This window comes from Pan troglodytes, chromosome 15, assembly GCF_028858775.2.
Source record: "Pan troglodytes isolate AG18354 chromosome 15, NHGRI_mPanTro3-v2.0_pri, whole genome shotgun sequence".
NCBI classification, from domain to species: Eukaryota; Metazoa; Chordata; class Mammalia; order Primates; family Hominidae; genus Pan; species Pan troglodytes.
Genome location: NC_072413.2, coordinates 79,174,419 through 79,190,488, shown reverse-complemented (window position 1 = coordinate 79,190,488; position 16,070 = coordinate 79,174,419). Strand labels below are relative to the sequence as shown.

Sequence of the window (16,070 nt, the reverse complement as noted above, 5' to 3'; positions counted from 1 at the left end):
CATGCCACTACACTGCAGCCTGGGTGACAGAGCAAGACTCCGTCTCAAAAAAAAAAAAAAAAAAACAGAAAAACCCAAAAATATCCCTATGTGAGGTAGGAAAAATATATAGGTGTGAAACAGATGAGCAAATATTTATTTACCTTGAGAAAAATTACAGGTTACTAATAGTGAAGAGTAGGTATCTAAAAATACAAGTGTAAGAGTGCTAATTCCGAGACATGAGTTGGAAGAAGAACAATATAAATTGTTCAAGTAGCATGAAGTAACTGAGGGATGTGAATAATAAGAAAACAAGCTTCTTTTGATTCCTTAGTGTAACGTGGAATGAGTTTTTTGCAATTTATGTTATACTTTTATAATGGTTGTCCTTGTAGTTTTGTGACCTTGTATAGAAGATGCAGCATTTTTAGGTGTAGAAAATCAGTTCTAAAGATGTTAGGTAATTTTCTCTAGGTCAAACTAGTGGTCAGTCTAGATTGTTATCTACTCTCGCTTTTCACAATGAAAATCTGGAGAATTTTCCCTATCGTTAATAGTAGAATCAAGACATTCTCTCGAAGAGAATGAGCTATCTTTGAGACCAAATGTTTCCACCTCCATTTTTGTTATATATGACTTTTTTAGTACATATTTTATAGGTAACACACTGATTTTTAGTTTAATGGTTAGTTTTTAATGACAAAAAATGTGACCTCAATTCTGAATCCCCAGCTTCTACCACGATGTCTGGGCATATGTGGTTGGCATTCAGTAAGTATTTGATTGAATTGTTTGATAATAGATAGGGCACCTGAATCTAACTGAACAAAATAGTGTAATATTCTTGTTGTTTTTAAATGGGCCATACTCTTCTATCTGGGTTGTATTGGAGTTAAAAATAAAACGGTTAGACTAAAATGAGTTTGTTATTTTAATTCTCTGCACTGAATTTCTTCAGGATCTCATTAGAATTTCTAGAATATGCCCTAGATTTAACAGCTGGACAGCCAGCATTGTCCAATAGAACTTTCTGCAGTGATGAAAGTGTTCTGTACCTGTGCTCTTCAGTATGGTAGCCACTAGCCACATGTGCTTATTAAGCACTCAAAATGTGGTTGGTGGAACTGAGGAACTGAATTTTTATTAATCTAAACTTAAATCACTACATATGGCTAGTTGCTGCCATATTGGACTGCTCAGGTTTAGACATTCTTGCTTAATAAAACGAACTTTAATTTCATATTTTATGGTTTAGGAAGCCTGTCATTAGCTCTAGCCCCTCTCCCTACTTTCTGGGGCCATTTTACAAACTTATCAAAAGCTTGTATAAGGCTGTAAAGGAGGCAGTGGTGAATTAGATTGAGAACAAAGATGAATGATGAGAATGCATGTAATTTGAGGGTTAATGAGGTAAGCAAAAAGGGAGATGATAAGAATATTTCAACCCAATCTTTGAGGTTATCTTTTGAAACACTGCAGGCCTACTTTAATGTGTAAACTGTGAGAGGTAGAAAAAACACAATAAAATACAGCCCTGGTTTTCAGTAAATCTATATTCGAATGTAAATGTGTTTTGGATTGGTGAGTGTCTGTGGGTGGGAATGACACTGTAGAAATTCTCTTCAAAGTGAATGATAAAATCAACCTGATTTCTAGATTTTCCAACCTACCTATGTCCAAATGTCAAGTACTGTGGGAGATATAAAACATTTTCTCTCTTTTTAATAAAACAAATGAGAAGAATTGCCTCAATTGGAAGTATATCTGAAATTCAGTTTATCTGCCTCTGGTTCAGATTTCTCAACACTGGCATTATTGACATTTTGCACTGGTTAATTCTTTGTTGCAGGGGCTGTCCTATTGATTGTAGAATGTTAGCAGCACAACTGGCCTCTGCCCACTAGATGCCAGTAGCACTCTTCAGTTGTAACCAAAAATGTCTCTAGACATTGCCAGATGTCGCCGGGGGCCAAAATCACCTCTGGCTGAGAACCACTATTCTAAATATACTCTAGTTATATATATATATATATATATATATATATATATATATATATATATAGTACTTGATACACTCTAATTATGTGTAAATATTTGGACCATAAGTTGAATAATAATCTACTATTTCATTTCATTTATTCTTAGGGAAAGCTCTGTTTCTACAGCATTATTTCTTGGGAACCCAGAAGTGTAATATATTTTATCCAGGAGCTAGATGTTTTGTGAAAGTAGGAGAATCCTTCAGAATTTCTAGCCCACCATGTTGCCAGGTTTAGCCACCTAACCTCTGGGCTTGTGATGTGATGGGCTGCAGTGAAGGTCTCTGATGTGGCCTGGAGACATTTTCTCCATGGTCTTGGGGATTAACAGAGGGGAGTGGTAAGAGGATTAACTTGGGGAGCAGTAGGTCTCATCACATTTTATAGATGAGAAAGTAGACTTGGAATGTGCTTTGACAAGGTCGTTTAGCTAATAAATGGTAGAGCCATGAACCTAGCCCTTTTGCCTCTATGTGACATATACAGTACTTAGCAATAAGCAGGAAGGTAACAGAGTTTTGACTAGATCTTGGGTTGTTGGTGAATGGCACCTGAGATGGTTTTGATGGTCGGTGACCTGCTCTGATAGCAGCAGTCTAGTTTAGAGACTAGGAATTTGGACTAGTACTGGGATTAAAGGGAGGCAAGTGAGGGTCCTGGGGTACAGAATGCGGAGACATTCACTCTCTAGCCCTGACTGGGACATTGAAGTCAGACCACCTGGGTTATATCCCTATTCTGTCTGCCATTAGAGTGATCTTGAATAAGCTACCTAACTTCTTTCTCGTCAGATTCTTTTTCTGTAAAAGGGAGATAATAATGTCTATCTTATAGGATTTTTGTGAAAAAACTAGTTTGTACATGTATTTATAAAGTACACAGAATTTAGTAAGTTTTAGTTATTAGTCAACACAATATACAAATATATATCTGAATCATTTTGGGAACAGAAGATGAATTTTCTCCATGTAATTTCAGATACCTGGCAAAGATTAGTATTCCTGATTGTTTTCAATACTATGTTAGTGGCTGGGTGCGGTGTCTTGGGTGCGGTGTCTCATGCCTGTAATTCCAGCACTTTGGGAGGCCGAGGTGGGCGAATCACTTGGGATCAGGAGTTTGAGAACAGCCTGGCCAACATGGTGAAACCCCGTATCTACTAAAAATACAAAAATTAGCTGGGCATGGTGGTGCATGCTTATAATCCCAGCTACTGGGGAGGCTGAGGCAGGAGAATTGCTTGAACCCAGGAGGTGGAGGTTGCAGTGAGCCGAGATCGCGCCATTGCACTCCAACCTGGACAACAAAGTGACACTCCATATCCAAAAAAAACAGAAACAAAAACGTATGTTAGTATGATTACTATTGCCAAAATAGTGTTTCATTGTTTATTTTATTTATTTTATTTTCATCATGTTGGTCAGGCTGGTCTTGAACTCCTACCCTCGTGATCTGCCCACCTCAGCCTCCCAAAGTGCTGGGTTTACAGGCATGAGCCACCGTGCCCGGCCTCATTGTTTAAACAGTTGATGTCTAATATTTTGATAAATAAAATTAAGATTGTGTGAAAATGGAATTGTGGAGAAACTATAAACATTCAATTAATTTGAACTTTTTGGTAATTGGCATTATAAGCTTAATACAAAGTATTTGTATGATACTCTTTTTGTATGTCTTACATTACCTAGAACCAGTATTATAGTACTTGGTAAATAATGATTTTCAATAGATTACCCGCCTCTCCCAAAGCTGTTGGAAATGTGTGGGGCCATGTTCAACATTTCATGAGGATTTTTGGCATTTATTAGGCAGGAGCCAGGAATGTTGCAATTCCTGCATATTTCTTGTGGGACCATTCTGTATGATAAAGAATTGTCCTGCCGAAAATGTCAGTAGCATCCTTATATAGGAACAGTATTCTAGAAGACAATAGTTTTGTTTTCCCTTCTTTGAAATTAGATCCTGAATAAGACAGTTGCTGCCCAGAAGATGTTCATACTTTGGTAGAAATGGTAGACTTTGTGTGGTAAGTACAAAATAGAAATGTCTTTTATGCATGGAGGCAGTGAGTGATGGCTTTTCTTTGAGGCTGTTGAGACTTTGACATTTGTCTTGTATAGGGAATTGTGGGAGAAAACTGCTGATCGTAAGGAATAGTCTATTAAGGTTACGTATGCTATATTCAGGGACCTCCAAGTAATTTGGTACTGTGAGAAAATACAGTACAAGTTATAGTAGCAGTTGGTGTATGGTAACATGCTATACTAAGGAGCTTGGTCTTTAGTGTGAGGATTATCTGGGGTACTAGTTAAAATGCAGATTTTTGGATTTTCCAGAGAGTCTGGCTCGATAGGGTGGGTAGTAAAATGAGACCTAGGAATCTTTTGCAAATAAGTATTCCAGGTTGTTAGATGGTGTATTAGTTCATTTTCACACTGCTAATAAAGACGTATACACACTGCTGATAAAGACATAACCCGAAACTGGAAACAAAAAAAGGTTTAATTGGACTTACAGTTCCACATGGCTGGGGAGGCCTCAGAATCATAGTGGGAAGTGAAAGGCTCTTCTTACTTGGCAGTGGCAAGAGAAAATGAGGAAGAAGCAAAAGCGGAAACCCCTGATAAACCCATCAGATCTCGTGAGACTTATTCACTATCACAAGAATAGTATGGGAAAGACTGGGCCCTATGATTCAGTTACCTCCCGCTGTGTCCCTCCCACAACATGTGGGAATTCTGGGAGATACAATTCAAGTTGAGATTTTGGTGGGGACACAGCCAAACAATATCATTCTGTCTCTGGCCCTCCAAATCTCATGTCCTCATATTTCAAAGCCAATCATACCTTCCCAGCAGTCCCCCAAAGTCTTAACTCATCTCAGCATTAACACAAATGTCCACAGTCCAGAGTCTCATCTGAGACAAGGCAAGTCCCTTCTGCCTATGAGCCTGTAAAATCAAAAGCAAGCTAGTTACTTCCTAGATACAATGGGGGTACAGTTATTGGGTAAATAAAGCTGCTCCAAATGGGAGAAATTGGCCAAAACAAAGGGGTTACAGGGCCCATACAAGTCCGAAATCCAGTGGGGCAGTCTTACGTTAAAACTCCAAAGTGATCTCCTTTGACTCCAGGTCTCACATCTAGTTCATGCTGATGCAAGAGGTGGGTTCCCATGGTCTTGGGCAGCTCTGCCCCGTGGCTTTGCAGGGTACAGTCTTGCTTCCAGCTGCTTTCACGGGTTGCTTCCAGCTGCACTCACTGGCATTGAGTGCGGCTTTTCCAGGAGCACGGTGCAAGCTGTTGGTGGGTCTGCCATTCTGAGATCTAGAGGACTGTGGCCCTCTTCTCACAGCTCCACTGGGCACTGCCCCAGTAGGGACTCTGTGTAAGGGCTCTGACCCCACATTTCTCTTCTGCACTGCCCTAGCAGGTTCTCCATGAGGGCTCTGCCTCTGCAGTAGCAGACTTTTGCTTGGGCATCCAGGCGTTTCCATACATCTTCTGAAATCTAGGTAGAAGTTCCCAAACCTCAATTCTTGACTTCTGTGCACCTGCAGGCTCAACACCACAGGAACGCTGCCAAGGTTTGGGGCTTCCACCTTCTGAAGCCACAGCCTGAGCTCTATGTTGGCCCCTTTCAGCTGGAGTGGCTGGGACACAGGGCACCAAGTCCCTAGGCTGCACACAGCATGGGGACCCTGGGCCTGGCCCCTGAAACCACTTTTTCCTCCTGGGTCTCTGGGCTTGTGATGGGAGGGGCTGCAGTGAAGGTCTCTGATGTGGCCTGGAGACATTTTCCCCATGGTCTTGGAGATTAACATTAGGCTTCTTGCTACTTATGCAAATTTCTCCAGCCAGCTTGAATTTCTCCTCAAAAAAATGGCTTTTTCTTTTCCACAGCATTGTCAGGCTGCAAATTTTCTGAACTTCTATGCTTTGTTTCCCTTTTAAAACGGAATGCTTTTAACAGCACCCAAGTCACCTTTTGAATGCTTTTCTGCTTAGAAATTTCTTCTGCCAGTTAACCTAAATCATCTCTCAAGTTCAAAGTTCCACAAATCTCTAGGGCAGCGGCAAAATGCCGCCAGTCTCTTTGCTAACACATAGCAAGGGTCACCTTTGCTTCAGTTCCTAACAAGTTCCTTATCGCCATCTGAGACCACCTCAGCCTGGACCTTATTGTTCATATCACTATCAGCATTTTCGTCAAAGCCATTCAACAAGTCTCTAGGAAGTTCCAAACTTTCCCACATTTTCCTGTTTTCTTCTGAGCTCCCCAAACCATTCCAACCTCTGCCTGTTACACAGTTCCAAAGTCGCTTCCATATTTTCAGGTATTTTTTCAGCAATGCCCCGACTCTACTGGTACCAGTTTACTATATTAGTTTGTTTTCACGCTGCTGATGAAGACATACCCAAAACTGGGAACAAAAAGAGGTTTAATTGGACTTACAGTTCCACATGGCAGGGGAGGCCTCAAAATCATGGCGGTAGGTGAAAGGCTCTTCTTAGGTGTTGGCAGCAAGAGAAAATGAGGAACAAGCAAAAGCGAAAACACCTGATAAACCCATCAGATCTCCTGAGAATAGCGTGGGAAAGACCGGCCCCCATGGTTCAATTACATGTCCCTTCCACAGCACATGGGAATTCTGGGAGATACAACTCAAGTTGAGATTTTGTTGGGAATACAGCCAAACCACATCAGGTAGGTAGGTAGGTAGGTAGGTAGATAGATAGATATATTAATTACTTTGCTGTGGTTCCAGTTTTTAAGCAGAGGATATCATATTTATAAATTTAAAAAAATTCACCTTGATAACAGTGTAGAACAGTGTTTCTCAAACTTCTTGACTAGGACCCTCCTTAAGAATTAATAGTATTTAACATTTTGAATAAATATATGCGCCAGTGTATGTGTGTATAACAAAAATCTGCAAAAGTTTTTTCTCAGTGCAGTACAGTCTGATTTTTTCTCAGTTCTATTTTGTTTACAAAAAACATTCTTAGCGGAGAGAGGGAGGGAGAAGGGGAAAGAGAGGGACGGAGAAGGGGAGGGAAGGAGAGAGAAAGAAAGGAAAGGGAGAGAGGGCTACAAAGAAAATTCTAAATTGACTATGAATCACTAGTGGGTTGCAGTCCTCAGTTTGAAAAACATCGGTCTAGATTTTAAAGCGGTTCTCACTTTAGCATACATCAGAATAACCTGAATAACCCCCAGAGCTGCTGATTCAGTATTTTTAACAAGTACCCAGGTGATGCTGATGTTGGGTCTAGAACTGCATTTTGAGGATCACTGATTTATAGAGGATAGATTGGAAGGGCAAGTGTCCGCTGGAATGTCTGCTCTGTAAGGTCGAGCATTTTTCTCAGGTTTGTTCACTGTATCTTCTCAATGCCTGTAACAGTGTTTGGCATATAGGACATAATTATTTGTGGACTGTATGACTTGATGCAGGAAACTCAAGAGTTGAGTCACTACATTACTATTGTTTGCAGTACTGCTGGGCAGAAAGGACCAGGGCCATGTCATAGAGATGCGTTGGAACACTGAATCAGAATAGACAATAATGGTGGGCTGTTGGGGTAGATTCTGACTCCTAGGTCGTTTACATGGGAGTCTAGGTGAGTCATGGTGCCCAGTACTTAGCCGCACATGATGTGTATTCATTAATGTTTACCATTATCATAGGAGCTTCGTAGAAGTGATGGGTCGAGATTGCTGTGGGTAAACCAGTTGGAGGTGGTAAAAGTGAAGCATAAAATTTAGAAAATTATGATTTCAAAAACTTTTTAAACAAAACATTAATAAGACTTTTTTTCACCTTGATTTTTGGCTCACAAGAAACAGGCTTTGTTTTGTTTTGGAAGAGAGGAGAAGATGTAGAAGGTTTGGGTGATAACAGAGTGTTTGGAAGCCTTACTATATATAATACATTAGTCATAATGTGTTTTATTTAGCATGTGAGTGTCTATTTTGATGGTGCGCTATTCTAGATGCCTACTTTACAGAGATGAATCAGACACAACATGGGATCTCAGAAAGTAGTGCTTGTTACTACGGGAAGAAGCGCTGTCTTTCGCCTGGGATTAGCAGAGACTTAAATTTATTCACTGGAAGTGAGTTTAGAAGTAATCTTATTCAGTTGGTTCCCCTTTTGGGTGAAGAAGATGCCTAAGAAAGATAAATGATCAGGTTACATAAATGGCCAAACCAGGACTAACTGGGTTCCTGACTTCTGGTGTAAGGCTCTGTTAAACAGTTAATGCCACCACCACTGCCACCAATAATAATATATTTTGATCACCAACTTTATGTAACACTGATAATTGTTTTACATAGATATGTCATTTAATCCTCTCAACAACCAGTGAGATAGATCTTGTTACCATCTCTCTAAGAATAGACTTCAGGTAAGTCTAAATACTGGGCCTGCCAGTAGGATTCCCTAGGAAATTGACCTTAACATTTGCTTTCTCAGTAAGCCATTAGAGATTTAGTGGAACTGTTACTAGCATCATGACAACAAATCTAGAATGTCTGGAATGATTGGAAGGGTCAGAAGATTATAAAAAATCTCTGTGAGTATGACCAGGCATGGTGGCTCACGCCTATAATCTCAGCTCTTTGGGAGGCCAAGGTGAGCAGATTGCTTGAGCTCAGGAGTTCGAGACCAGCCTGGGCAGCATAGTGAGATCTTGTCACTATTTCTTAAATTAAAAAAAAAAAAAAGTAAAGAAACTCTCTGTGAGTATGGCAAAGGGAAGTTCTTGAAGGATCTGATAGAAGCTTCAGGTCAATTAGGCAATATGCCAAGAGCAAATCCTGGAGGAGAAGACAAAGTATGTGTAGATCCTTGTGTACAGAATGACCAAATGAAGTTTTATCTGTATTTTCAGGGAATAGTTTGTGACTTTTTGGCCAGTTTCTTAAAAGGTAAAGGCTCTAGATTGAACACTAAACCTGGTAGAGAGGAAATGTGTTAGGTAGAAGAATGAAATCGTTGCACATGTTTTCTTTTCTTTCTTTTTGTCCATTATGATTTTTCCCATCATAGAACCTAAGGTGAAATGAGAAAATAGAAATGGCTAAACAGAAAAGGATTGCCAATTGGCATAATGGAAGAAGGAAGGACATTTCAAGAAGTGTGGAGAGTTGGGATAACTACTAAGACCTTCGGGCGTTGCCGGTTCTTTTTCTTTATGTAGGATTGGACAGATGGAAAGTTAGGCTTTTCTTCTTTGGGGGATTGCATCTATGTATCTCACTGTTGTAAATGAATTTATGTTTTGTATGTTATTTAAGAATTTATGTTTTATATGTTGAAGCAGAAAATTTTGTATTTTCTATTTTTATAAGGAAAAAGTTCCATATAAAAATAGTTTAGTAATGGTTTTGCTATTATAAAGGATAATCTTTGATTACTAAAGAAGTTGCTTGTATGAAACTCATCGCTTAATAATAACTGCTGATTAAGGAAGTACTATAGAAAGTTCATTGGAAGATAAAAAAAAGAAACAAAATCTCCAGTACTCTGATGTGGCAAAAATGAGGTTTGATACTTTAAAATTTTGTTTTTGTTATTGTTTCACTTGGGTTAGAATTACAGATTTGTTGTATTTCTGTGTCTGTATCAGTTTTTAAAATGGAATAACTTTATAAAGAGATTAATAAAACTGTTGTATTCATCTGTCCAGAGTTATTTTTCACTTAGAAATCTTTAATGTTCTTTGCCTTAGTTATGGGAAAACAAACTAATGCAGTCCAGGGCAGTAGATGGATTTCATTCAGAAGAGCAGCAGCTTCTACTGCAAGTTCAACAGCAGCATCAACCCCAGCAGCAGCAACATCACCACCATCACCATCATCAGCAAGCTCAGCCTCAGCAGACAGTACCTCAGCAAGCGCAGACCCAGCAGGTTCTTATTCCTGCATCACAGCAAGGTGAGACTGGATTTGTTTTCCTACTTATGACTTGGAAATTAAGTTTGTCATTATGAAAGAAGAGAAATATTCTGCATTTTTTGGATCTTGTCTTTTAAGGGGCGCATGGAGAACCTAAAAATAAACAAACAAAAACCCCTCTGTTGATTTCGGGCTTTTCCCCCCCTTTCTCTTGGCTGAGGGGTGTGTATGTAAATGTATATAAATTTGTATAAAATGTAGGTTGTATCTGTAGAGTAATGGTAGACAAGTAATTTACTAATTGAAAGCCTAAGATATTCAGAGAAGTTATATTAATATTTTGTTTTGAAAAGGCTATATAGTGGTGGATTTCCTAAGTTAAATCTAAAAGGTTTATTTACTAAGGGCTTTATTATTTTATATGGTAAAATAGTTATTTGCTTTCTCTATAAAACATGTTCTTTCAAAGACATGTTTCAGATTAGTTTTTAAAATATATCTTACATTCTGGAGTTTTTTGTATACTTTGGCAATCTGAAAATTCAGCTCCATAGGAATTTAGGTAAGCCTAAATGGACTGAATTAGATTTATTTTAAGTTAAGAGTGGATATATAACATATCTTAATTTATATTACTTGGATTAAAGCTAAGAAAAAGCAAATATTCATAGACTGTGTCCATAGTGCCTTGTACTCTGCAAGTCATTTTATAGATACTGTTTCACTGGCATCTTATAAGGGCTTTGTAAAATAGCCCTTGGCTCAGTTTTACAGCTGAGGAAAATCTGAGCCCAGAAAAGGCTAAGAAACTTGATCTGTATTTTCTCTCATGACAAACATCTATTCAGTTATAAAACTTCCTGAGCATTCTAATTCAGTGCATCTGCTTTTATGGGAGAGGACACTAGAAGTAAATGAAAAGTTCATTTTAATATCATTTAGTTACTCATTTGCCTCATTTGACAGTATATATATGTGTCTTAAAATTGGTAATGACACACAGTAGAAGAGTCTATTTGGGTTATTTTACTGTTGATATCTAGTGGTACTTTTCATACCTAATTTTAATGTGTACTTTGTATCAAATAATTTTATCCTTTTATTCTTTTTTGATGACTGTTCTTCCTGTTGCCTTCAGACCTGGCATCAGGATTTTAGGTCATCATAAATTAAAATTTGATTTTCTTCACTCAGAGAATATTAGGATAATGGAGTTATCTGTTCTCTGAAATTTGCGGAATCAAACATGTAATTCCTTTTACGCTTAAGTAACATTGCCATTATTTCTGATTTGTATTTTTTCCGACTTTTGCCGGTTTACCACTCTTCAGGCAACCTGGTGGTCCCCTGCTTTCAGGAGGCCACCATATTGATGCCGAACTTATTTGGACACCTGATCAGCATAGCACACTACAGCCCAGAACTCCTGGGCTCAAGTGATCCTCCCACCTCAGCCTCCTGAGTTGCTGGGACTACAGGCATGCATCCCTGCACCCGGCTGATTTGTATTTTTTAAACAGCTGATGAAAGTAGCATGAGTCTGTCAGCTGTCATATTTGGAAGAAAAGGACTATGTAGATTTCAAAAACTAGTCACAACTTTTTGAACTTACTTTTATTGGATTAGTAACTCATTGTAACAGTGGTATCATTGTATCAGTAAAACAGTTAACCTTGAGTTAAGACAAAATTATGTTTGAAAATGTCCAGTTTACTTAAGAATGCATAGAACTATGTATGTTTAGATGTTAAGGTAACTCACTACTTCATGTTCCTAAATTCCCTTGCATCCTTAGGAATTGCCACTTAATTTTTTTTTTTTGATATGGAACCTTGTCACCCATGTTAGAGTGCAGTGGCGCGATCTCAGCTCACTGCAACCTCCAGTTCCCGAGTTCAAGTGATTCTCATGCCTCAGCCTGACACCCAACTAATTTTTTTGTATTTTTAGTAGAGATGGGGTTTCACCATATTGGCCAGTCTGGTCTTGAACTCCTGACCTCAAGTGATCCACCCGCCTTGGCCTCCCAAAGTGCTGTAATTACAGGTGTGAGCCACCACGCCTGGGCTTAAATATTTTTTAATGTTTTCTAGTATAGGGTGGGTATATCACAGCTGTTATTTGCCATATACATTTATAATGTCCTGAGATGATTGAAAGCATTTGAGTGCAGAAAACATGGAAAACATGAAAAAAGTTTTCATCATTGTATGTAAAGTGTTATTGTGATTATAAAATAGCCTCATGGTTCCTTGTTTGCATGTTCGCTTGTTTTTTTGTAGCCACAGCACCACAAGTTATTGTTCCGGATTCTAAGTTGATACAGCATATGAATGCATCAAACATGGTAAGACTTAGAATGTAGCAGTTTGATTGGCTGTACTTAATTCTAACCCACATTGTAATTATGCCTATATATGTCCTATATTAACAACTTGAAGTTTATTGAAGACTCAAGCAAAACAGCTGTTTTAGTTTCCTGAATATTGGATCTGAAGTTTAGCTTGGTACCTAGACATTAAGGTTCATAAAATTACGGAATTGTTTAAGAATACCAAAAGAATGGTGCTTTGTGAGAGTTATTCCATTCCCTACTATTTCCGAAAAAGTTTTAGGGTACCTACCAAGCTTATAATGCCAAGTATGGTTCTGTTTCAGGAGATCTAGTAATTGCAAGAGGGTGGGAAGGCTAAGAATTGTGAACTTTTAAAAAATGAAGATAGACTGTTTGGATAGTTCAGTATAACTATTTTTAAAATCAAGCATTTAAAAATATTACTCTGACTTAACCATAGTATAGTCTAATAAGTCATTACAGTGTGTAAATTACCACAGAATACATTTTAACCGGCTGAGTTATATTAGAATTTTTATATTTCTGAGGACTATCCACTAAACTTTACAAGTCCTCACTCATATTTTCAAATTACATTTCAGACATATAATATTTCTCAACAAATGTAGTATAGGTTAACTGTAAACTTGAAAGAACCTCTTCAGATCCTTAGAATATCTTTACCTATATCCTTGAAGTTGTTTTTTGTTTTTTTTTTTTTGGATAAAACATTAAAATATAGTCAGATTAGAGTAGTTCGATACTTCCTTATAAATGGTTTTTCTTTATTCTGTTTAAAATATACAGACTGTTGATTTCATTGAGTGGTGACTCAGCTCTTACATTTCATTCTTCAGCCAAAACTTTTATTTAAAGGTGAAAGAATCAATATTTGTAAAAAGATCTTTTAACCTATGTAACTAGTTAGTACTAGAAATGAGATTTTTTTTTCCCTCCGTTCAAGTTTTTTTTTTTTTTTTGAAGATGGAGTCTCACCCTGTCACCCAGGCTGGAGTGCAGTGGTGTGATCTTGGCTAACTGCAACCTCCGCCTCCTAGGTTCAAGTGATCCTCCCACCTCAGCCTCTTGAGTAGCTGGGAGTACAGGTGTATGTCACCACACCTGGCTAATTTTTTTGTACTTTTAGTAGAGACAGGGTTTCACCATGTTGGCCAGGCTGGTCGCCCAACTCCTCACCTCAAGCAATCTGCCCACCTCGGCCTCCCAAAGTGTTAGGATTACAGGCGTGAGCCACCACGCCCAGCCTCAAGTTTTTTTTTAAACCAAAAAGCAGTGTATGAAAAGATCAGTTCTACTTTGTGAGTGATACTGAATCACAAAGTTCATTTGTGGTTTATAAGCCAGATAAGAAGGGCTTACCCACTAGACAGATGACTTCCTCCTACACATTACCAGCCTCACAAATTCATACTGTGGCAGAATTGAAAGTTTCTACATGATAGTAGAAATTGCAGTTTTTAAATTCACAAATATCGAGGATCTCTGTTCGTACTTGTAGTTGCAGTTTCTAGAATCTTTTCGTTTACATGAAAATAAAAAATTTCATGCCTGTTATTTCTCACAAGATTTTTTTATTGGAAAAAACTCCATTTTAAGTCTAAGGCCCCAATTTTTTTTAACCTCCACCCTTAAAAAAAAAAAAGTCTCACTATATGTTGCTTATTGTAGTTGATGTTATTAAGACTATATCCTAGGGAATAACTCACATTATTTTAAAACAAATTTTGGCAGAGTCTCTTGTGGTAGGCCCCTCTAAAAGAATTTTAAATGTTGTGGAAGAGAATTTTGAATTAATAAGTTATTTCTGGGATAAAAATTAGTGGTCCATCTCTTACTTACTGGTTAAGTCTCCTTTATTCTAAAGAGCATATGTATTTAAACAAATCATAGGTCAGTTACTCAGGAAAATTGATTTAACATTTCTGTATATTTTATATTTTACTTTGTTGTTTTTAGTCAGTGTTTCCTTCATGTATTTCTGAACATAATCAGTATAGGCTCTGTACCAATAAAAGTGTTTTAGGTTTTTGTGGGTTTGCATTATTCTGATTCAGAAATAGCAAAAATATATTTGTTCTTTCTAATGGCTCTGTTTGCATTAGAAATGAACTAATCATAAAAACGTGAGATAATATAGTAGAAGGCTATTTCAGGGAACTTCTAGAAAACCATTGTTTTCGGTTCTTTTTTATGAAATGATTGGTCTAATGCATTATTTGTGTTTGGGCTGTTTTGTGGAATACAAGAAGAAATTTTAATAGTTATTAAGTATAAGGTGGTTAGTGTATGGTACATGACTCAGCAAATATATGCTATGCAGCTTGAATTTGTGGAGGGTGTGCAGGTAGTTATTGGGTCGTGTATTCTATATGGAAACTACTATGTCAGTTTGCTGGTAGAGGGAGAATTGCTGTTTTTCAAAATAGGAATTATAGGCACTTAATATTTGTAAATATTTTTGTTTTTTTCTTTTTAAATATTTCTTAATAGTATGTGGTGGTTAATATTTTCCTTAAACTTAGATAACCTTTAATTTGCTTATATAGCCAAGATTTATCTTAAATTGGGTAATTGAGTATCCAACTTAAATACGAATCACCCGGGTGGGCTATAGTTAAATTCCGGAGACACAGTGGGAATTTCAGGCCCAAGATGTAGAAATTACTTAGGTTTGTCAAGTGACAACAAGTGTATTTTCTTGGAAAGCTATGTACCTAGAGCCCAGACTAGACAGTAGTTGAACTATTAACTCAGTTTAATAATTTTCTATGTTTGTTGACTTATCTGACACTAGCATTTCCAAAGCAGTTATATTTATTTTTTTAAGCTTTTCCAGATATGGGTAGTTCTAAAACTGTATAGGTTAGATTGAATGTATGAATGGTTGGTAGCTAAAGAAGATTGAAAAGAGAGGGAAAAAACTACCAAAATGTGTAGCTATAGTGGGATACAGGAAAATACTTAAAGTGCAGAATAAAAAACCAGAGAATGGCATAATTCTTTGCGGGAGGACAGGAGGAGAAAACTCTCCAGAACTCTCCAGGAAGTCAAGAATTTGTCCTGGATTTAAAGAAATTCATAATATAATCCCATCTATATCTTTATAACTTAAGTGTCACATACTAACTTGATTTCAAAATGTTGAAACTAAAGTTTGTGACTGTTGCCCAGGCTGGAGTGCAGTGGCACAATCTCGGCTCACTGCAACCTCCACCTTCAGGCTCAAGCCATCTTCCCACCTCACCCTCCCAAGTAGCTGGGACTACAGGTGTGCACCACCATGCTCAGCTAATTTTTGTATTTTTTGTAGAAATGGGATTTCACCATATTGCCCAGGCTGGTCTCAAACTCCTGAGCTCAAGCGATCTGCCCACGTGGGCCTCCTAAAGTGCTGAGATTACAGGCGTGAGCCAGTCTGCCTGGTGTGACTTGACTTAAGATTTACAGATCTTTTGTATTAATCTGTTATTAATACATGTTTCACCTAGAATATAATGCCAGTATGTCCCTTTTTTCTTTGCTAATATGACATCTTAGAAGAATTGTCAGCTGTACTCCCAGTGAAGTCTTCTGATACAGTGTTCTTTATAGATATCTGTTGATTTTAGTAGAAATTTTAAAAGTTAAGAATTCTAAAAAGTAGATAATTATACTTTTATCTCAAGGAAATGGGGATAAGGAAACAGTGGGAAAGGAAGCAATAATGAAATAGCCATTTCATATATTGTACAGCATTGTTAATGTGGGTATTGTCTAAAAATGTGTAGGTTAGATTGAGTATAGGAAG

At 37.7% G+C, this 16,070-nt stretch overlaps 1 protein-coding gene and 1 non-coding gene across 8 annotated transcripts in view; both read left to right on the top strand.

Annotated features, from left to right (window-relative positions):
- The window catches only part of GTF2A1 (general transcription factor IIA subunit 1), a 45,368-nt gene that overhangs the window by 7,645 nt on the left and 21,653 nt on the right, over positions 1-16,070 (top strand). For 5 of the 7 annotated variants that reach the window (XR_008539060.2, XM_024348825.3, XM_024348826.3 and 2 more), the window contains exons 3-4: positions 9,762-9,966; positions 12,210-12,274. Coding sequence is in view for 6 of the 7 variants with exons in the window: in XM_024348825.3 (XP_024204593.1) it covers positions 9,762-9,966; positions 12,210-12,274 (270 nt within the window). In the remaining variant the exon portion in view is untranslated. Of the gene's footprint in view, positions 1-3,980; positions 4,048-7,554; positions 7,647-9,761; positions 9,967-12,209; positions 12,275-16,070 lie in introns of those variants that run through there. The other 2 variants (XM_063793860.1, XM_024348829.3) reach the window with 2 other exon arrangements.
- On the top strand, positions 11,038-11,177 carry LOC112205492 (small nucleolar RNA SNORA79). Its single transcript, XR_002939444.1, has one exon. It is a non-coding gene; the product is annotated as a small nucleolar RNA SNORA79 (small nucleolar RNA).